Here is a 22,886-nt window from a genome sequence, read left to right as displayed (position 1 = left end):
ACGTAAGAAGTAAATTTATTGAGAGAGAGACACACTCCGTAGACAGAGTGTGAGCCATCTCAGAAAGTGAGAGTCTTTTATGACTTTTTTATGCCCAACATGCTGTGGAGATTTATCCATTAACTCTCGTTCACTCAGATTTATTTATTTACTTATTTATTATTTAATGTGTTCATTCATTCATTTATTTATTTGCTGCACCTCGCGGCTCGCATAATCTTAGTTCCCCGACCAGGGATTCAACCAGGGCCCTTGGCAGTGAAAGCGCGGAGTCCTAACCATGGACCGCTAGGCAATTCCCTCTAGTTCACTCATTTTAACTCCTGTATATTATTTCATGGTATGAATTGCACCCAGACTCATTTGTCCATTCCTCCTGCTGGTAGTCACTTAGATTTTTTTTTCTGTTATGAACAATACTCGATGGACACATATATTTCTAGTGTACATTCTCTCTCGAGCATATAAATAGATGTTGAATTTCTTAAGAAAACAGGATGAAATACCTAAATAATCCTAGCAAAGGACTCTGATCGGTTTTATCCTTGTCCCATTTTTGTATCCCAGACTATAGGTCTGGATTGGTTTCTGTTTAGTCAATAGAGCCTTGAAAATGGGGCGAGGTGTCGGGTTAAAAGAACAAAAATAAAAAATGAAACATCTGCTTCCTTTTGAACTGGAGATGTGAAGGAAGCCTAAGGAGATAATGCCTTAGTCATTTTTAATAGCTGCTGGAATGTCTTAACTCAAATTATCATGAACTTTTCTCTATGTAACCTGCCTATCAGAATCTGTTGGGAGAGCCGTGTCTTTTACCCATAATTTCAGGAACAAAAGGTTGATCCTGCCTGGGTTCATCTAGGCTGGGGATCAGCAAACTTTTTCTGTCAAGGGCCAGGTAGTAAATATTTCAGGCTTTACAGTCTCTACCACAACTACTGACCTCTGTCTTTGCAGAATGAAAGCAGCCATAGGCTATTCATAAACTAGAGTATGAGTGTTCCAATAAAACTTTATTTACAAAAACAGGCAGTGGACCAGATTTGACCTGCAAGTCATAGTTTGTTGAGTCCTGTCCTAAGCAGAAGAAAACAATTTAGACCAGCAATACGTAGTATTGTATATCGAAATTTAAACTTTAATCTGATATTCTTCTCCTTTTAGATGGTCAATTATCCTAAAAACTGGTCACACCCAGTCCTGTTGAGAGTGCGAATAAATAATTATCAATACTATTATACACTGCCGGTAGGAGAGGTGCATTCATTTATTTCCTCAACAACTATAAAGAGCTATGAGCCCCAACAGAGGCCACGTACTCCACAGGATACTGGGGACATGAAAATAAAGTGCACAGGCACCCTATGCTCAAGGCACTCAAGGCTAGTGAAGGGAGGCAGACATTGAAATAGCTTGTAATTGCTCAAAAAAGTGATGAAATGGAAATTTCCATGTATCTCTTATTGAAACATTGACAGTGGCATAAATATATTTTGCCAACAACAGCAGCAGCAATTAAAATAAGTAACAACTCAACTGGCTAACTGCAGTCGGAGGCATCAGATACATCCTTAATCTCATGACAGGGTACCATGTGATTTCAGGAACTGAATCCAGGCTGGAGTCCATCGGGCAGACCTGGGTTTGAGACTTAGTTCTAGGACTTACTACCCCTGGGACCTTGACTGTGCTTTTATCTCTGCGTTTTAGCATCCTCTATGTAAATGGAAATAGTGATAGTACTTACTTTAAAGAGATGATTATGAACATTACATGAAATAGTGTAGGTAAAGCACCCAGCACACAGTAGGCTTCATGCAAATGGCAGCTAATTATACGTATTCATCCAACAGCATTTGTTGAGTGCCTCCTAAGTTCCAGGATCATTCCAGGTACTGAACTAGGGCTATCATTATCCTCATGATCTAATGAGATACCACAAAAGTCTCAACTTTAGGGCTTCCCTGGTGGCGCAGTGGTTGAGAATCTGCCTGCTAATGCAGGGGACATGGGTTCGAGACCTGGTCTGGGAGGATCCCACATGCCGCGGAGCAACTGGGCCCGTGAGCCACAACTACTGAGCCTGCACGTCTGGAGCTTGTGCTCCGCAACAAGAGAGGCCACGATAGTGAGAGGCCCGCGCACCGCGATGAAGAACGGCCCCCGCTTGCCACAACTAGAGAAAGCCCTCGCATAGAAACGAAGACCCAACACAGCAAAAATAAATTAATTAATTAATAAACTCCTACCCCCAACATCTAAAAAAAAAAAAAATACTCAACTTTAGAAGCTGCACAGTCCAGGTGTAATAGGTGGCACACCCAATTCTGCGGAGTCCTCAGCCTGCCTCTCCCACGACTGGTGGCCCTTCACCTCCTCCACCCCACCCCAGCACCATTCCCCGTGACTCTTAGGAATCTGTGGTGGTTAATTTTAGGTGTCAACTTGACTGGGCCACAGGGTGCCCAGATATTTGGTCAAATATTATTCTGGGTGTTTCTCTGAGGGTGTTTCTGGCTGAGATTAACCTTTCACTCTGTAGACTGAGTAAAGCAGATGGTCTTCCCTTAGGTGGGTGGGCCTCAGCCAATCAGTGGAGGGCCAGAATTGAACACAAAGGTGGACCCTTCCCCGAGTAAGAAGGAATTCTCCCCTCCTGGTGACCTATGGATGGAACATGAGCTTCTTCCTGCCTTTGGATTCAGACACTGGCTGGGTCTCCAGCTTGCCAACTACAACCCCTGGGACTTGCCAACGTCTATAGTTGGGTGGGACAATTCCTTCTGATAAATCTCTTTATATATAAATAAATATATTTCTCTCTCTCTCGCTATATACACACACACACACACACACACACACACACACACACACATTAGTTCTGTTTCTCTGCAGAACCCTAATACAGACAGTTCTTACCCTGTATTGCTCAAGTCACAGGGATGACCAGCCTCCAGGCTGCCAGCACAGTTCTGGTCCAGGTGTGGGACCCCCAGAGTTGTGCAGTGTGCAACCCGCATTCTCAATACTGCAGCTGTACTCTGATCGCCCACCTCAACTCTCCACGGAGCCACCCACGTCCCCACCTCGCCTTCTCTCCCAGGGCCATGTACTCAGTACTCATGGACAAGGCAATGACCCACCAACTCCAAACGTCCCCGACACCTTACCTCCAGGCACGCAATGGAAGCCGTCTCCCTGATAACCAGGTTTGCACTGGCACGTGAAGGACCCTGGAGTGTTGTAGCAGACGGCATCAGGGTGACATCGGCTTAGCTGGCATTCATCCACATCTGCAAGACAGCCACCAAGCCCGGGGATAGTGAGATTCCTTCTAGAATTCCTAGTTTCCAGAATAACATAAGCCACTTGTTCAACTTTTGGGGACTCCGTTTCTGATCTGGGAACAGTGATTTAGGAACTCATCAAACATTAATTATCAAAACACTAACTCCTCAATTTCTATCCAGTGTATTTACAAATGTGTTTCACTTTGATGTTTTCAAGAAAAATCAAGCATGCAAAAGGAAAAACGAGAGGATTTTTTTTTCATTATTTCCTTCTCATCATAAACTAGAGCTTCAGAAATGTCTGAGTTTGGAGACAGACGATTAACTGCTTGACAGAAAAATCTCAAAGACCAGAGAAAATTCACATGTTCAGTAACAAAGAGAAAGTATTTCAGAAATTATAATCTCTTAGAGAAGCTTGGACTTTCCAGAAATACTCCATGGTGTAACGTTAAGTAATTTTGCAAACCAGGGGACTGGGGAACGGTGTTCAGAGTTATTTCACTTAAAATTACCTCTAAGAGCACCCTGGCTGCCAACAATGGACTTATCTGAGGTCTGAATTTTGTGGAACCATTTATTCTCTGCATCTGAAGTCATTTATTCAAAAAGGGGACTTTACATTTTTGGAACACAAGGTTAGAACAGTCCAGGTGAATGACTGTATGTATCTTATTAAATAAAAGGCTGGACTTTAAGCTCCATGTGTGTAAGGATTGTTTGTCTTTTCATGAAAGACAAACAATCTCCTCAGTCCCTAGCAGACAGCAGGTGTTTAATTATTGCCTGAACGAGCAAGTGACATGGAACAAAATGGTACAGGGAGGACAAGTGTCTTCCCCAATGAGAACAGCCCCCCAAAGAAAACACATAATTCAAATTACTAGAGATACAAAATACAGCCCATCTACTCAACAGAGTTGAGAGAAGAATTCTCTCTTTTTTTTTTTTAATTTTATTTTATTATTTATTTTTGGCTGTGTTGGGTCTTCGTTGCTGTGCACGGGCTTTCTCTAGTTGGGGCGAGTGGGGGCTACTCTTCATTGCGGTGCACGGGCTTCTCATCACGGTGGCTTCTCTTGTTGCGGAGCATAGGCTCTAGGCGCAGGGGCTCACTAGTTGTGGCACATGGGCTCTGTAGTTGTGGCTCACGGGCTCTAGAGCACAGGCTCAGTAGTTGTGGCGCACAGGCTTAGTTGCTCTGCAGCATGTGGGATCTTCCCGGACCAGGGATCGAACCCATATCCCCTGCACTGGCAGGCAGATTCTTAACCACGGCGCCACCAGGGAAGCCCGAGAAGAATTCTCTTGAATTTGGAGTTGAGTCAGTAATTAGCATGTGGTAAGTATCACCCAGGGAATTTTTTCAGGTTACACAGGGAGGAAAGTCAGAGTGACCACGTACCTTGGCAGGCTCTGCCATCCCCAGAGAAGCCTGGCAGACAGGAGCAGGTGTAGGAGGAGCCTCCCAAATAGATGCACTGGGCCCGCTGAGAGATGTCACAGTCATGAAGGCCAGTCTCACAGTAGTTGATGGGGCGCTGGTCCATGACAGCTTCAGACAAAAGGTTGACACGCAATGTTTGGAAGAGTCCCCTGAGCAGTCCCAGGGCCCTTCCAAGCAGTGTAGTCCACTAAGGTGGACCATGTATGGACCCCAGACCTCCAGACATCTCTTCAGGTTCATCCCTGCTCCCCGCTGGATGGTACCCCTGGCTCTCCTCCTGTTTCCTCCCACCTGGATCCCACCTCTGATAAGTCTTCGCAGCCTGCCACTGCAGGGGGTCAACCGGCCTGGCTCTCGACCTCAGCTTCGCCCCAGGGCTCTGTCTCAGGCCACTCTCCACACCTGGTCCCCGAAACCCAACTTTCCCTTCCTCTGGATGTGGAGGTGGAATCTGCAGGTAGACACGCTTCCCGTGGCACCTCTGTTGGTGGAGCGTTTGGAGCTGAGGATCTGAGACTTCCACGGTATCTTTGCCCTCGGCTCACTGGGCGGGTGGAATATTCACTACGAATGCCAAAGTCACCCACGTCCCACCAAGGAAGGTGAAATAAACTTTCCCAGGGAAGTGAGACAGGGATGGTAGAATGACTGTGGGCCTCTGGGTGGGCAGCCCTGGGTTTCTACAAGGTGCATGAGGCCACCATATGGCTTTGGGTGAATCATATAACTTTTCGGAGCCACAATTTCTTCCCCTGTAGAATAGGAATGACTTCCAGCTTGCCAAGCATGGGGAGGCCCAGTAGATGGGACTATTATTCTCTAAAGGGTCCTGATGACAAGACTCAGAGAATGAGCTTGTAGGAAGTAGGCATGTGACATACAGGCTAGACAATCATACCCCATCTTGTGCTGCTGCCTCAAGATGAAAGTCAAGGACTAAGGTCTAGGGGGTGATTTCCAACAGCTGGTTCAGATACTCTGGGGTTTGTAAGGCACTTTAACTTCTGGTCTTAAAGCTCTAAGGCCCAGGTCAGAGTCCTGGCACTCACGATGCCAGAACAGAACACTTTCTTCCTGCAAGGAGGTCCTCAGGGTTTAGATTATCCTGGATACAGGAGGACTCCTCAACTGTATCCTCAATGAGTCCTCCCAAGATTAATTCCAGTTCATCCTGCCTCAAGTGCTTCGGCAGAGAGAGCTCCAAGCACTGTCAGGGGACAGGTAAAGAAGAGGATCCTCTGCAAAGGTCTGCGCCCATAAGAGGTTAGCAAAGTACCGTATTGGTGGATGGAGGCCCAGCCTGTGGACTCAGCAGTTTAGACTCCTGAAGTTGGACTGTTAACTAACTCCCATGGGACAGGGACCATGGAACCAAGTCTGTGGGCCAAAGGGTTACTGAATTTTAAATTGCTACAAGTGGTCCAAATTTCTTTCCAGACAACAGTAGCCCAGATTACACTGAACCAAACCAAGGACACGCTGTTTCCTTGGGCCACTCCTGTCTTCTCTCACTTTTCATCGTTTCTAACATTCTTCGTCTCTCCAGGGTCCTCTTTCCCCCAACTCCTTCAGCTCACAAAGTGTGAAAGGGACACTCTCGGAGAATTGGGACCAAAAAAAATGTAGGGGAAATATACCCAGACAGAACAACCAGGAAAGGAGTCTCACTTCTCTTCCATCAAATATTCATGTCATTAGAGTGCATAAGTGACCATTTTACACATTGTGTTCGCTCCAGCCTCATTGTGCCCCACCCTTGGTAACAGGGGAGGACCTTGCTGCCACATGGGTAGGTCCTAATGTCCCCTGCCCTGCCATCACCTTCACCTTTGCTGCTTTTTTTTTTTTTTTTTTTTTTTGGCCAAGCCGCTTGGCTTACAGGATCTCAGTTCCCCAACCAGGAACTGAGCCCCGGGCCCACAGCAGTGAAAGTGCAGAGTTCTAACCACTGGACCACCAGGGAATTCCCACACCTATGCTTCTATAATCCTCAAACCCTTTCTAGAAAAAGGTAGTTTATAATTTAATTTTTTTTAATTTATTAATTTATTTATTTTTGGCTGCGTTGGGTCTTCGTTGCTTTCCCTAGGCTTTCTCTAGTTGCGGTAAGCAGGGATTACTCTTCGTTGCGGTGCGCGGGCTTCTCATTGTGGTGTCTTCTCTTGTTCTGGAGCACGGGCTCTAGGTGTGCGGGCTGCAATAGCTGTGCCTCGCGGGCTCTAAAGCGCAGGCTTAGTAGTTGGGGTGCATGGGCTTAGTTGCTCCGTGGCATGTGGGATCTTCCCAGACCAGGGCTCTAACCCATGTCCCCTGCATTGGCAGGCGGATTCTTAACCACTGCGCCAGCAGGGAAGCCCCTATAATTTAATTTTTTAAATCACGTTTTCCTTTATGTAAGACCATTTTACACACCAGAGCAATTTTCTTCTGAGGGAAGCTTTAGAACTTTACAACTCCAAGCAATTTAGTTCTACCTTTTTCATTTTCAAAGTATACAAAGCATTTTTTTTCTTTTTCTTTCTTTATTTTTTTAACATCTTTATTGGAGTATAATTGCTTTACAATGGTATGTTAGTTTCTGCTGTATAACAAAGTGAATCAGCTATACGTATACATATAGCCCCATATCCCTTCCCTCTTGCATCTCCCTCCTACCCTCCCTATCCCACCCCTCTAAGTGGACACAAAACACCAAGCTGATCTCCCTGTGCTATGAGGCTGCTTCCCACTAGCTATCAATTTTACATTTGGCAGTGTATATTTTTAAGCAAAATATACAACACAAAGGAGACCTTTTCACTGATTTACACAAGAGGGGCCACCAGCACATCCAGCTGTGCTTCCCTCAAAGGCTCCTAACCCCGCAGGCTGGCAATTTCCTACAATTCTCACCCTGCCTGTCAACTAGCAGGGGGTACAGGGTGGGAGGGAGGGGAAAGTTTTGGAGAGGACAGAAAATCAGGCTCAAAATGGGATTTAAAACCAGTATGGAGGTTTCTTAAAAAACTAAAAATAGAATTCCCACATGACCCAGCAATCCCACTACTGGGCATACCCAGAGAAAAGCATAATTCAAAAGGAGACATGCACCCCAATGTTCATTGCAGCACTACTTACAATAGACAGGTCATGGAAGCAACCTAAATGCCTATTGACAGACGAATGGATAAAGAAGATGTGGCACATATATACAAAGGAATACTACTCAGCCATAAAAAGGAACGAAATTGGGTCATTTGTAGAGACGTGGATGGATCTAGAGACTGTCATACAGAGTGAAGTAAGTCAGAAAGAGAAAAACAAATAACGTATATTAACGCATATATGTGGAACCTAGAAAAATGGTACAGATGAACCGGTTTGCAGGGCAGAAAGTGAGACACAGATGTAGAGCACAAACGTATGGACACCAAGGGGGGAAAGTGGTGGGGGTGGTGGAGGTGGTGGTGGGATGAATTGGGAGATTGGGATTGACATGTATACACTACTATGTATAAAATAGATAACTAGTGAAAACCTACTGTACAGCACAGGGAACTCTACTCAGTGCTCTGTGGTGACCTAAATGGGAAGGAAATCCAAAAAAGAGGGGATATATGTATACGTATAGCTGGTTCACTTTGCTGTACAGCAAAAACTAACACATTGTAAAGCAACTGTACTCCAATAAAAGTTAATTTTAAAAAATTGATTACAATTACATGTTCAGTTGGGGTTTTACTTTTCTAGCTCCTGCATTTCTGAAGAGAACCCTGGACTGTGACCTGGCATGGGCAGAGCCGAGGAACTGCCCTGAGACGCTGCCACCCCATGTGACATTGGTCCCCGAGAGACACCTGCAAGGCTGGCTGGGGCCAGGAAATGAGACAACGCGGAGAAGGGAGGTGATGCCAAGAAGGAAGGACAAAACGAGGGAAAGAAGCCACGTGTTACAAGGAGAGAAAAGGGCAGGGAATAAACAGCCTTTAGGAGAGTGGTTTCACAGCCTCTAGTTACTTTAAGTTCTGAGAAAAAGATCACAGAGATGAATGATTCACAGTAATTTTTCCTAACAACATGACAGGAGAGGGAGGGAGGACAGGAACGCTGGGTGAGCCAGGCTGAGCCTTTAGCTGAAGCCCAGCCCTGTTCCCCTGACCGACGGGCAGGTGCATGGTGCCGTGCACTGTACAACTCGGGGTCCCAACCTGCCCATGCTCCATACAGGTCACGTATCACAGGCGGCAACTGTATCTACACATAAAGGTGATTTGCAGGTCAGCTGAGGCTCTTTTCCTTTGTGTCAGCATACTTTGCACATTCCAATTAACTAAAAGTTTGCACCCAGTGGAAAAGAGAAAGTCACAGGCTTGCAGAAAATGACAAAGATGGAAATCCACAAAGCAGCCCCTCCCCTAATGGATACCCATCCTCATGGAAAGACAGTCACCTCTGGCCATCCACACACCCTGCATGAGTGCCCAGCCCCTCACAGTTGTCAGGACACAGACAACCATCCAGATTCTTTCCTCACGCTTCCCTGCTCTGACCTGACAGACATCGGTCCCAGCCTGTGCTTCAACCCAGGACGTAGCTTTAACAAGGAATTCCCGGAGAGTGAAACTGACCCGTAAATTATCCAGTGAGGAGCTGGACTCTGTGTGTGAATGCATTCAGGCAGACTTGGTTTCACCCAGTGAGCCATCTCTCTATGAGGTGAGTCTCAAAGGAGCCAATTAAAAGAAGCCAAAAGCCAAGTGGGATGGAATTGCACAGGGGGCCACGGGCAGGGGGAGAATCAGGAAACCTCGATGCCAGGTCTTGGTGGAACTTAATGATCTTCAGGTGGTTTTCACACTTGCTTCTGAGAGGGGGGAATCCATTATTCAAACAAAATCTTACTCAGAAATTGATATACAGGAAAATGAAATAGTCCTTGTATCCCCATTGGCAGATCCTGGGGCATCTCCAAGGGCTCCACGGGACACAGGAAGCCCATGATGCAGTCTAATCACCTCATTTTACAGGTGAGGAACTGAGGCCCAGAGAGGTTGTCTTCCTCAAAATCAAATGCCTAGGAGTAGACGTTTGCCCACCACCTGTCTTGCACCCCACCCTAGCCCTTCCGTGAGGGTGGATCCCAGGAATGGCTGGAGACAGAAACTGAGGACACAACATGCCTCACACACGTCTGCCCCAGGACTGTCCACGTCACCACCCAAGGGGTAAGGGATCCACCACCAAAGCTTGAGCCGAAATATAATGCAAATGGTGCTGCCACAAAAAACAGATCTTTGAATCTGCTTCGTCTCAAAAAGCAGAGAAGGAAGTCAGGCCAAATTCACAGAAATTGTTGTTCTTTATGGAAAAAAAAAGAAGAAGTAACTTTAGCAGAGCTGAAATCTCAGCTCTGTGCAAAGGGGACTGGCTGTCTCTCAGTTCACAGATGTTTGGGTCATACTCAAAATATGAGAACGGCCTGTTCCCTCCGCCCTCAAGACACCATCTCACCCTGGGACCTTGGCGGCCTCATCTGAATTTCAAGACAGAGCAAACAGAAAGCATGCTAGGGTTTAGTAAACAGCAAGGAAAGGACAAGGAGATGGTTCACTGAGGCAGTAAAAGAGGAATCTGTTTTAAATTGGGAAGAAATGTTCAGTTCAGATGGCCCATTTAGCATGCTGCCCTCCAGACCTGGAAATCTCCAAGAATCTTTGAACTTGAAATTCTTGGAAACAACAGGTCGAAGTGCAGCAGTCGGAAAAAGTGGGGAAATTTAAACAATCTGGCTCTTTGGAGTTGGCCCATCACCATCATCACCAAAATCATCAGCAACCTAAAGCATAATTAGCCTAATTAATAGGCTTAACTTCTAACTTTGATAGGCTATGAAGTTATGCTAGTACTTGGGGCTTGTAAAATGGAAATCCGTAAACAGAAAGGCTCCGAATGGAGTTTTAGATGTAAATCAGGAAGAATTCAATCGAAGGCAGGTAATGACACAAATGCCTATAAGGTGTTCCCTCCACGTGAATCCCAAGGCCACTAATTATAAGGAGAAACATGTCTAATTGTTTGAATAGCTATTAAAAGAATAATGGAAAGAATTAAAAGGAATTTTATAAGAAGGGAAGGGTATTACCAGTGTAGACAGGCAACACTGCTTATTCCTTGTACCTGTGACTCTCCAGGCAGTCGGAGGGAAGGAATGAAGTCTGATTCACCTTTGTAAACTGTCCTCCCCAACAGTACAGGGAACCTTCCATCTCAGCCAGGACAACTACCTGGGGCAGTACCATTCACACAGGTGCTGACATACGTCATGTGAATTACTCGTGTTGAAAAGTCACCCACAGAACTTACCCACACACGTTCCCTCCTCTGAAAACCGGTAACCTTCCACACACTCGCATCGGAAAGTTCCTGGGTGGTTATTGCAGATTGCATGGCTCCCACACACCGAGGGCTGCTCTGAACATTCGTCAATATCTACGGCAAAAAAAATGTTTTTAAGACTTATTTATTGATTTATTTCTTTTTGGCCTCGCCGCTCAGCTTGGGGGATCTTAGTTCCCCGACCAGGGATCGAACCCAGGCCCCCTGCAGTGTAAGCGCCAAGTCTTAACCACTGGACTGTCAGGGAATTCCTCCCAAATTTTTGTTTGAATGCAGACTCTTAAAAAAAAAAAACACCTCTTCAAACACCACTAAACATAATAAAATAGAAAGCATTTTGGCATGCAAACGGATCCACTTTAAAACACACCTTTTTATGTTCCAAAAATGATGTTAAAGAAATCTTTTTTTCTGTGCATAATTTGAGAGTGATCCCAAGGCCCTCCTCCTGAATAAATGTGTACTCCCTGCTCCCCACCCAACCCGCCCTGCCTTTTGGAGTTAGTTGCTGAGCCTGGCGCCCACTAACATCAGATGGGCAAATACGTGTTAGAAAGACGTGCAGACAAGTCTCCAGACTCTGAATAAGGTTCCTAAACTACAAAACGTAATTAAATATGCTCTTGTTCAAAAATATTTCCTTTCTCCAACGATACTGACAAAGCAAAGGGGGACCGTTTAAAGCCTAACTGTGAATCTTGGAATGTTATCTTGCGCTTAATGCACTAACAGGAAAACCATTAACTCATAAGATTGTGAGTGATGCTCTCCCACAGGACAATACTGTGGCCATCGCGTGGGGTGACTGGAACAAAGGAACGTATGCTCCGGAGCTGGACACAGCTAGGTTCAAATCCTGCCTCCTTTCCTTACCAGCTTGTGTGGTCCCGGGCAAGTTGCCTCACTACTCTGCCTCAGTCTCCCCATTGGTGAGTACTCACGCTACTATTCATCTTGAGGGGTTCTACTGAAGATTACAGAAAATGGATGTAAGCCTAGCCTGCTCGAGAAATGTACCTATTGGGACTTCCCGGGCCAGCCGGCGGTTAAGACTCCACACTCCCAATTCAGGGGGCACGGGTTTGATCCCTGGTTGGGAAACTAAGCTCCTGCATGCCACGGGGTGCGGCCAAAAAATAAGAAGAAATTAAAAAAAAAAAAGAAATGCACCTATTGTTATTATCCTACACTACCAGCCACAGGGGTGTTCCGATTCTAGGAACATAGCCCTCAGGTGGCCACTGGCACTGGGGGCCAGTCTGTGGCTACCACTACAGGAAGGCTGGTTGGCCCAGATAAGAAATCAAGCTACTCTGTCATCACCTGGGTCACCCGTCCACTGATGGATTGAAATAAATACAGTCACACAAGATCCTTCTGTGCCAACCTCACTCTCAGAGTGCACAGGTACTTCTGGCATTTTTAGAACTCTTGGAGATGCGTGTGAGGAAGATTTTATGGTGGCTGAGACCACACAACCCCCTCCCCCTCTCAGCTGCCCCTCCTCAATTCCATCATGTGAAGCTTCCTCATGCTCCCCCTCCGATGGCCAGTCCAGCCGGTCTCTTCGCTGGTGGGGCAAAAGCCCTGCTGGCTTTTTGGACTGTACTGCACAAGACAGGCATTTTTGCCACTTCAGCCCCGCAGTTGGACCTATACTCAGAAAAAAACCCAAACCAAATGGCATTCAGCTTTTGAAACTACACTGCAATGTAAGTTTCCGTGACGTGTTTAAGATCCAAGGTCTCGGGGCTTCCTTGGTGGCGCACTGGTTAAGAATCCGCCTGCCAATGCAGGGTACACAGGTTCGAGTCCTGGCCCGGGAAGATTCCACATGCCGCGGAGCAACAAAGCCCGTGAGCCACAACTACTGAGCCCACATGCCACAACTACTGAAGCTTGTGCACCTAGAATCCGTGCTCTGCAACAAGAGAAACCACCGCGGTGAGAAGCCCACGCACCGCAACGAAGAGTAGCCCCTGCTCGCTGCAACAAGAGAAAAGCCCACACGCAGCAAGGAAGAACCAACACAGCCAATAAATAAATAAGTAATAATAAAAAAGATACAAGATCTCATATCACTTATATGTGGAATCTAAAATTTGGCACAAATGAACCTATCTACAAAACAGAAACAGACTCACAGACATAGAGAACAGACTTGTGGTTGCCAGGGGCGGGGGGAGGGGGGGAGGGGGGAGGGAGAGGGATGGACCGGGAGTCTGGGGTTAGTAGATGCAAACTATTACGTTTAGAATGGATAAACAACAAGGTCCTACTGTATAGCACAGGGAACTATATTCAGTATCCTGCGATAAACCATAATGAAAAAGAATATAAAAAAAGAACGTATATATGTGTATAACTAAGTCACTTTGCTGTACAGCAGAACTTAATACAACACTGTAAATCAATTATACTGCAGTTAAAAAAAAAAAAAAGATCTCAGACCAGAATATGGCTCCAGGCACAGCTGGAAGGTTACAGAACAAAGCCCCTCCCAAGGCAGCCTCTTAACCAGCTGGAGCTGGGATGGGGGTGGAGGGATATTCAGCAAGTGTGGACTTTCCAGCTCCATCCACCAGCTGCTGCTTCAACAACACGGGAGAAAAAGATCATTCTGCTTCACTGTGTTCTGAACTACAGCTCTCAGAGGACACTACAGGCCAGATGTCTGGACACGCTGTGCAAACTGCAGGGATCCACGGCTGAGGCTCAACTGCCAAAGCACGAGAGCACAGAGCAGCAGTTTCCAATCAAAGGGACAGAACACAATCACCAGGGGAAATTTTCCAAGCTTCATTCCACCTCTAGAAGGTTTACGGAAAGGGAAACTGCGTGTTTCAAGAAAGCTTCTTCGGTGATTGGAAGGATGCCCATCCGGCACACCCTACCTGGAGAACCACGGCAAACGGGACCTGGGGGCCCGTGGGATGAGGGAGGGGATGGTCCCCTAGCACGACCCCCACCTCCATCTTGGAATGTCTACACATAAAATCTTGGAAGGTCTACACATAAAACCTTGGAAGGTCTACACATAAAATCCAAGCTGGGCAACTCCTTCTCTTTCAGAGCAAAACCCTAGCCATCTCCCTGCTATTATTTCACGGTCCTTACAGTTTGGAAATTCTTCCTAATGCCTAATTTAAACCCTCCCTTCTGTAATTGGAGGCTAGGACTCTAATCCATTCTTTAGTAGAAACAGTGAACCAGTGATAACTGTTCCTTATAAAAGATCACAATATCTGCTTGAAGATTATTGTTCTCATTAGTCATGATCTGGTCAACGTCTTCACTGGGAAGAGGTTTCCCTTCACATAAATCATTCCCTAACCCAACAGGAAAATCCTGGATTATTCTTGTAATCACTGCTTCCTTTTCGACTTTTTTTCAGAGTGGCTACTTTTCAACAACTCTAAGTTTCTCTAAAATGTGTCCTTTTCATAAACACCAGGCTCTTATTGGAGAAGAGTCTCAGGATTTATTTGTTAAATGCCTTGTGCGCACTCAATGAGAGACTGTGCAAAACCCTCTCTTACAGCCTCCCAACTGAGAAATATAGGGAAGCCATTCTGTCAGGCACCAGAGCTCTTGTGATTCAACTGGAAATCTCCAAATTAGCTCGCAGGGTCACTCTGCAGTGTCTAATCAAGCCCAGCCTTACTTTGAATGTCATCTGTCATTATATCAACGCTACACACACTGAATGACAAAGGCTCACCCTCATCCTCTTCAGAGGCACTTTCCAGGTCAAAATAATATGTGAAGTGATCTGCTTAATGCAATTTCCTATCAACAGCCCGGTGTCTCAATGCATTAACGCTACGAGGCTTATTCTCGTGACCCAGAACAGAAAGTAGCCTGACTAGGAATATACCCACATTCCATGGTGCAAATCTGCCAGGGCAAAAGCTAGTGCGCACAAACACCTGTCTTCCTGGGCCAACACATCGGAGGGGTTTCCACGATAGCAACAGATTCCATCCATAAAGCATGGCTGGTTGTGCCTTGGGAAAGTGAAGCAAGCAGTCCCACCACAAGCTCAGGCACCAAAAGCAGAATTAGCCAGAGGTTATGGGTCAGCAGGTTGGGGTAGCTCCACGTTCTACTAACACGGTAATTCCCCTACATACGAATGAGTTCCATTCCGAGAGTGCGTTTGTAAGTCCAATTTGTTCGTAAGTCCAGCAAACTTAGCCTAGGTTCCCAACTACCACAAGCATCTATATACCGCTGATTTTACGCATGCTTCCGGACATCTGTGCTTGAAACAAAGATACTGTACTCCCGTACTCTATACAGTACCGTACAGTAAAGTACACAAAAGCACAACCACTTATAGAGGATGCACGCACGTGACAATGTACACCAGACACGTGAACTAACTTACATGACGGGACACGCAAATGCACATTTGCAGCTTTGAAGGTTCGCAACTTGAAGGTTTGTACGTAGGGGACTTACTGTATTCAGTTGGCTTATGAAGCTGAAGCACAGCTACATAAAGACTAAGGAGGTATAGGCTTCCGCTGGAGAAATGGGGGTACCTCATCCCTTCGTGGTGTCCATCACCATCACCATGGTCTGGGAGGTCTCTGCTCACACACACACAGTATCACAGTTTCAAAGTGGCCTAAGCCAATTTAGCCATTCAAGACTGTTGGGCTCTTTGGGGAAACACCGGGGGAACTCTGATGATCAGAGGTGAGTAGGAACTATGTCCCCTGCCCAGTGGTACGTTACAAGGGAAGCGAGTCTCAGATTGAATTCTACCACACGGACCAAGTCCTCAGCGAGCCGGCTAAACAGTGGTACAAGCTGTTCCCGTAAGCCCAGTCCCTGCTCTCCATCCTTTCAGACGTTCCAATGAGCACCTCACATAAATTTCACTCTGAAGTAACTGCAGCAATACCCCAGCAGCAGGATCTGCTAACCTTCACGTGAAATCAGCACACTAAAGCTGCCATTCATTGGAGGCATCCAATGGATTCAATTCAACGGATTCCAGACCCAAGGCATCGTTCCCAAATTCCAAGGCTGCTGGGCTCCCCAGATTCTTAGGCCCCAGTCATTCAAGGGGGCTGCTCATCATTCTGGCCAAAAAGACATGTGCACACCCCCCATTTCACTAGGGAAGCTTACTTCTAGCACTCCTTGCATTTGCTGGTGAGCCCCTGTGGCAGGTTTAGGAAGCTCTGACATTCTTACCCTAGTTGCCTCTGCTATATGGACTCTTCATGGAGTCAGGAGTCAACTAATCGCCTTTTGGCGGTGGATTAAAATTTAGTAACAAACATAAATATCAATCTGTCTACGTGAAAGTATTTAAAGTGAAATCATAAGCAATAAAATAAGTACAGTGAAGACAGTATAATATACGCACTTGAGTCAGAGACTCAAGGTCCAACGTTCCAATGTCCCCGGCTCATCTGTAAAAACAGGAATAGACCTCCCACCCGTTAGGATGGCCGCTATCCAAAAAACAAAACAAGTGTTGGCAAGAATGCGGAGAAATTGCAGCCCTTGTGCACTGGCAATGGGATATAAAATGGTGCAGCTGCTGGGGAAGACAATATGACGGTTCTTCGAAAAAAATCACACACAGAATTGATGTGACCCAGCAATTCCACTTCTGGGTATATCCCCAAAAGAGTTGAAAGCAGGGTCTCAAACAGATATTTGTACCCCATGTTCATAGCAGCATAATTCACGACAGAAAAAGAATTGAAGCAACCCAAGTGCCTATAGACAAATGAATGGATTAGAAAGAAAAAAGAGTATGTGTATGCAATGGAATATTTCGCAGCCTTCAAAAGAAGGGAAATTCTGACCCAGGCTACAACATGGATGAACCTTGGGGCCACTCTGCTAAGTGAAAGAAGCCAGATACAGCAAAGGACAAATACTGTATGATTCCACTTACATGAGTTACCTAGAATCATCAGATTTGTAGGAAGTGTTACAGAATGGTGGTTGCCAGGGGCTGGCGGGGGAGGGGAGGGATGGGAAGTTGTTATTTAACGGGAATAGAGTTTCCGTTTTGCAAATGAAAAGAGTTGTGGAGATGGATGGTGGTGATGGTCACACAACAATGTAAATGTACTTAATGCTGCTGAACCGTACACTTCAAAAGAGTTAGAATGATCAATTTGATATTATGTCCATTTTACCACAATTAAAAATAATTTTTAAAAGACAGAAATGAAAGAATCTATCTCATTAGCGTTGCTGAATTAAATCAGTTAGTGTTTGTGAAGCACCTAACACAACAATGCCTGGGTACGTCGCAGTTGTAGTCATATTATGTGTGTTATAAACAGCGCTGACTCTCCCCTCCTTTAAGTCCATGTATCCTCTACGTGAAGTGGAGTGTGGCCTTATAAATTCTACTCTGCTGCTTAGAGTCAGGGCATCTGACCAGATGAAGGAAGGGCCAGGACCCCTAACATCACGGAGGGAACACTGAGCGTGACCATCAGTGTTTATCTCACCGGTGCTGCCTCTTCCTCGCCCCTCTGCTGTACAGGATCTGTTTCTGCAGCCCCCCACCCCACTGCCCACCACCACCAAGTCAGAGTGGACGACTGTACCGTAGCAGGTCTGTCCGTCTCCCCGGAAGCCGATGGAACACTCGCAGGTGAACTGGGTCCCGGGGCCGGGGCGACAGGCTGCATTGCTGTCACACCCATGAGTGCCGATGTAGCAAGGATTCTGAAGGGCATCAGGGGAGCCGTCTGTGAAGGCAGAGACATTGAAACCCAGTGAGGATTCAGAAACTCTTATTCCTCCAGAAACCCCAGAAAGTAAGGCAGGACTGATGACCAGAAAACCCGCCGACTCCTGAGTCACCTGGGGGTCACCTGAGGCGGGATCAGCAAACTACATCCCTTTGGACATTTGTCTGTTTTTGTAAATAAAGTTTTACTGGAAACCAGCCACACCCATTCACTTGCATACGGTCCTTTTGTGCTACAGTCACAGAACTGAGAGAGACTGCACGGCTGGCAAAGCCTGAAATATTTATTGATACTGTCTGGCCTTTTAAGAAAAAAATACGCCAACCCCTGATGCCTGGAGCTACAGCTGTCAAAGGAAGGAGACAGACACCTGCCCTCCTTCTGCTTTATGGAGCTGAGGACAAACTCGACTAGCTGGAGAAGTGACCTGGGTATAGAGGGAGAATCAAAAATAACTGAAAAAGAGAAAGACCTTCACACCTAGACCCCAAATATACAGAACCCCTAGGGCTTAAAGATTTGGATGATGTGAGACCTGACACTGGGCTGCCCCACTAGCTGCAGCTCCTTCCACGCAGCCAGAAGCACCCCGAGACTAGACCCCGCCTCTCGCAATGTGCCGTCCCCGGGCAGAAAGCTCGTTGTAGGCTCCGTGCCTGACTTTCAGCAGATTTGATTAGGATTTCCCCAGGCCCTGAGCACACAGTGAGTATCAGAGTGTTTTAAATGCCTGGCCATCCATAGGCACGTGACAAGATGCTCAACATCGCTAATTATTAGAGAAATGCAAATCAAAACTACAATGAGGTATCACCTCACACCGGTCAGAATGGCCATCATCAAAATATCTACAAACAATAAATGCTGGAGAGGGTGTGGAGAAAAGGGAACCCTCTTACACTGTTGGTGGGAAGGTAAATTGATACAGCCACTATGCAGAACAGTATGGAGGTTCCTCAAAAAACTAAAAATAGAGCTACCATAGGGTCCAGCAATCCCACTCCTGAGCATATACCCAGACAATTCAAAAAGATACACGCACCCCTAGCAGCACTATTCACAATGGCCAAGACATGACATGGAAACAACAAGTGAACTTATCTAGGATACAGAAATAGACTCACAGACACAGAGAACAGACTTGTGGTTGCCAAGGGTGTGGGGGAAGGACAGAGATGGATTGGGAGTTTGGGGTTAGAAGATGCAAACTGTTATATAGAGAATGGATAAAGAACAAGGTCCTGTTGTATAGCACAGGGAACTGCAGTCAATATCCTGCAATAAATCATAATGGAAAAGGATAAAAAATAAAATAAAAATAAATGCCCGGCCACAGGCAGCTGCAGCCCTTGGATGGTCTACTCTTTAAGGTAACTCAAGGATTATCACTCTTCTCCACCCCAAATGGAATAATGAGGAGGCCTTAGGTTAGCAGAACAGAGACAGGTAGGTTTTCTAAGAATCATAAATGACCAGACGTTTATTTCTGCCGGGAGCTATTTCAGCATAACTTTCTTCTTCTTACTGAGAGTAAGAGACGAAAAACAACATGTCAAAAGCACCGAGAGAGCCGTGCAGGCAGACACACACGACGCCCAGGCTGAGCTGCCACCTCTTACCCCTCACAGGACCAATAGAGTTGCTCAGAGCATAGCGCAAGATCCTCTCCTCCTGGTTGTACAGGACAAACACGCTGTCCACTGAGAGCTGCTGGGTGCTGGGCAGGGCCGGCCGGGAGTCGTCGTGGACGCACTCCTGGAAGGTGATGGTCTGGCGCCACTGGTAAGTGTGGACGTGAGAAGGGGCAGTGCCATCCCGCTCGGGTTCCATCACTGTGTACTCCCGGGTGGAGGATGATGTGATCACTGGATGCGGGAGGGAAGCAGGGAGACAAGGCAGGGACACAAAGGAGAGATCTTGAGGATACAAGAGGCTTAGTCAAGGGCTCTAAAACCATCAGCAGTATTCTCTGCCTATACTGCTACCAGATGAGAGATCGGACGGAACAGGATACATAAAACTATTTATTTCAGCACTGGGACTCATTCTGCCACCTAGATTTCCCATACTATTACTGATGTTGTTTGCATTAGAAACAGTTACTGCTTTTTCTCATCAAGTGCTTCTCTATAAGTTCCTAAGTCACCCAGAACCAACGCAGAGTTTAAGGTCTGATGGAAAGAGCACGGGCTTGGAGGGAGAGACACCTGAACTCACACCTTGCCCCTTCGCTCACAAGGCGTGTGATCATAGGCCAGTTACTAACTTCTTTACCCTCTGTTTCCTTTCCGACATGGGCTGCGGTGAGGATGAGACAATGTATGTAAAATTTCTGGGATCAAGCAGGCTAATACTCTCATTAAGACACACCACCGTCTACGGAGCGTTTACCACGCGACTCGCAGAGTGCTAACTGCTTTTTACGGGTTATCTCACTTAGGATTCAATAAATAGAGGCTGCTATAAATAACCCTAGATTAAACGGTTCTCTGATATATAAAAATGAGACACTCATAGGTTTCAGTAGCCAATTTCTATAAATTACTGAAGAGCCGTGAGCAGATCTCACTAGAGAAGGGAAAGTCTTCCCCACTTAGAAGACAGCTCGCTTTTCCCCCATACAATGAAAATCTCAACTTCCTATTTTAAAAAAAGTATAGAAGACTCTTTATATCTGTGTGCTCTGTGGTAGTTCACAATCAAAGCCAGAGGATACATAAAAGATTAGTGTAAGCTGCCTCCTGTCCAGCTCCCACGTGCTGGGCTGCCAGAAACACCATCTGGTCGTAGCCTGACTTGCAGACCGGGGTGCTGCGGCTCCTTGCACCTCCTACTCACCCACTCGTTTTCCCCAGGAGAGCCGGAGCGAGCCACAGGGCCATGGTAATTGGTACAACCATTCTGGATGGCCATTTAATAAGGGCCTTTAAAGAGTCTCCCTTGTTTGACTCGGCACCTCTATTTCTAGGAATTCGGTCAGAAAAGAATCAGAAATGTGGTCAAGATTTATGATGAAGGTGATTAGTTCAACTCATTATGAGAAGGAAAAATTGGAAATAACCTAAGCTTTAGAAAAGAGAATGGTTTACATGGAGAGCCATACAACAGAATGGTAGAGATTCATTAAAAAGTGTTTGCAAAGCCTAGAATGAAACCATCAAGTATTCATAATTTGATGCTAACTGGAAAAGTGAAGATACAATAATGTGGTATGACTGAAATTATGTAAATAGAAACTATATACTTGACTGTAGAGGATACAGTAGTATTGCATCAATGTTAAATTTCCTGATTTTGATGAGTGTACTGGGACCGTGTGAGAGGATGTTCTCGTCCTTAGGAAGAACACGTAAATTATTTAGGGAATGAAGGATCATGGTGCCTACAACTTACTCTCCAAAAAAACCCCATATATATATATATATATATATATATATATATATATATATATATATGTATGTATGCGAGAGAGAATGATAAATAAATGTAGCAAAATGTTAACAACTGGTGAGGCTGGGTAAATGATATGTGGAAACTGCTATTTTCAACTTTTCTGTAAATTTGAAACTTAAAAAGTACATACAGATGTATATTATAATAAAATTATACTGTTTTGAAATTATATAATATGGTGAGATTTTATGTTGGGATATTATTTGTGTTGGTATATATACATATGTTGGGGTATTTTTTATATGGAAGGAAAAGGCTGAAAGGAAATACACTTAATCTAATAATAATTGTGTCCTGGTTTTACATCTGTAAGTTATGTTTATTTTCTTTTCTGCCCTCAATTCTCTCCAATGAGTGTGCATGATATCTATTAGAGAAAAGGTGATTTGTATAAGGTACCCCCTGCACTTCCCTCTCCGAAGGTCAGGAGATAGCATGAGCTCAGGGCTGGAGCCTGTGGGTGACGCTGGCCCAGGACGCGGCACTGGCCCAGGACGCGGCGCTGCGGCTCACCCTGGTGGGAGTAGTGGTAGAGCTCCGTGTAGGGCTCGATGTGCACCGAGGAGCCGAAGGTGATCTGCGGCACTCGGCCCTCCAGCTCCGTGTCGATGGTCAGGTGTCCGTGCTCGTCAATACCGCTGAACTGCTGCTTAATGAACAACTTGTCCGGGTGCCCCACAAAGGTCACCTCAGCCTGGCGGGTGAATTCGCCCCCTGCAAAGCAAGGTCAGTCTGTCACGTTGCTGTCAGGGAAGCCACCCTCATGCCCACCCTGGGCTCACTGTGGGGACAGGCTCACACCTCCTCTGCAGATGCTTTAGTTTGGTTAGTAGAAATGGGGCTGTTGACACCAAGGACAGAGCTGGGACATCCATATGGCCCAACTGAGTCACGCGCAAGAAACAGAAGCTGCTTGCCAGCTGCAAACCAGCATCTGAGATGGGTGGGCTCATGGCTTGTGCTGGAAAAAGCAGGGGATAGGAGTTGGACTCCCAGCTGTGCTGGGTACTGGTTGGGTGAGCCTGAACAAGTTACTTAACCTCACGGGAGCCTCCATTTCCTGATGATGAAAAAGGGACACAATCTGTCTTGGGGAAATTAGATAAGTACGTTAAAACGTCCTCTGCCAAACATGAAGCGCTCCAGGACGTCGGCTGTGGGAATGACTACTGTAAGAGCTAAGCCCTGGTCAGGATGGGCCACTTGTTCAGAGCAAACTATCACCAGACCCAGAAACCATCCTAGGAGCACACACTAAGGTGCTGGCTCAGGATCTCCCCTTGGTCTGGGCAGGGAGGCAGCCCCTGACAAGCAGGAAAAAATACCCCCCCTTCTTCCAGCTTCCTCCCTTTGCCACCTTTGCAGACGCCTGATAGCAGAGCTGACAGCCATTTCATGATATGTGAAAAGTACATGAAATTTACATTTCAGTGCCCATGAAGAATTTCATTCCAACACAGACATGATCATTCATTTGCATATTATCTTTGGTGCTTTCGCTCGAGGACGACAAAGTTGAAGACAGTTAGTTCCCTACGTACGGATGAGTTCTGTTCCGAGAGCGCATGCGTAAGTCCAATATGT

At 46.0% G+C, this 22,886-nt stretch overlaps 1 protein-coding gene across 2 annotated transcripts in view; it reads right to left on the bottom strand.

Annotated features, from left to right (window-relative positions):
• NID1 (nidogen 1) overlaps positions 1 to 22,886 on the bottom strand; it is a 97,581-nt gene that overhangs the window by 38,193 nt on the left and 36,502 nt on the right. For both annotated transcript variants that reach the window (XM_082854236.1, XM_082854237.1), the window contains exons 7-12: positions 21,816 to 22,016; positions 19,469 to 19,714; positions 17,703 to 17,846; positions 11,080 to 11,205; positions 4,696 to 4,845; positions 3,171 to 3,293 (exon numbers count right to left, since the gene is read on the bottom strand). In XM_082854236.1, coding sequence (XP_082710362.1) covers positions 3,171 to 3,293; positions 4,696 to 4,845; positions 11,080 to 11,205; positions 17,703 to 17,846; positions 19,469 to 19,714; positions 21,816 to 22,016 — 990 coding nt within the window. The remainder of the gene's footprint in view (positions 1 to 3,170; positions 3,294 to 4,695; positions 4,846 to 11,079; positions 11,206 to 17,702; positions 17,847 to 19,468; positions 19,715 to 21,815; positions 22,017 to 22,886) is intronic.

The sequence above is a fragment of the Leucopleurus acutus genome (genome assembly GCF_964270905.1).
Source record: "Leucopleurus acutus genome assembly, chromosome: 14".
Classification (NCBI taxonomy): Eukaryota; Metazoa; Chordata; class Mammalia; order Artiodactyla; family Delphinidae; genus Leucopleurus; species Leucopleurus acutus.
This window is presented reverse-complemented; position numbering and strand designations above follow the sequence as displayed.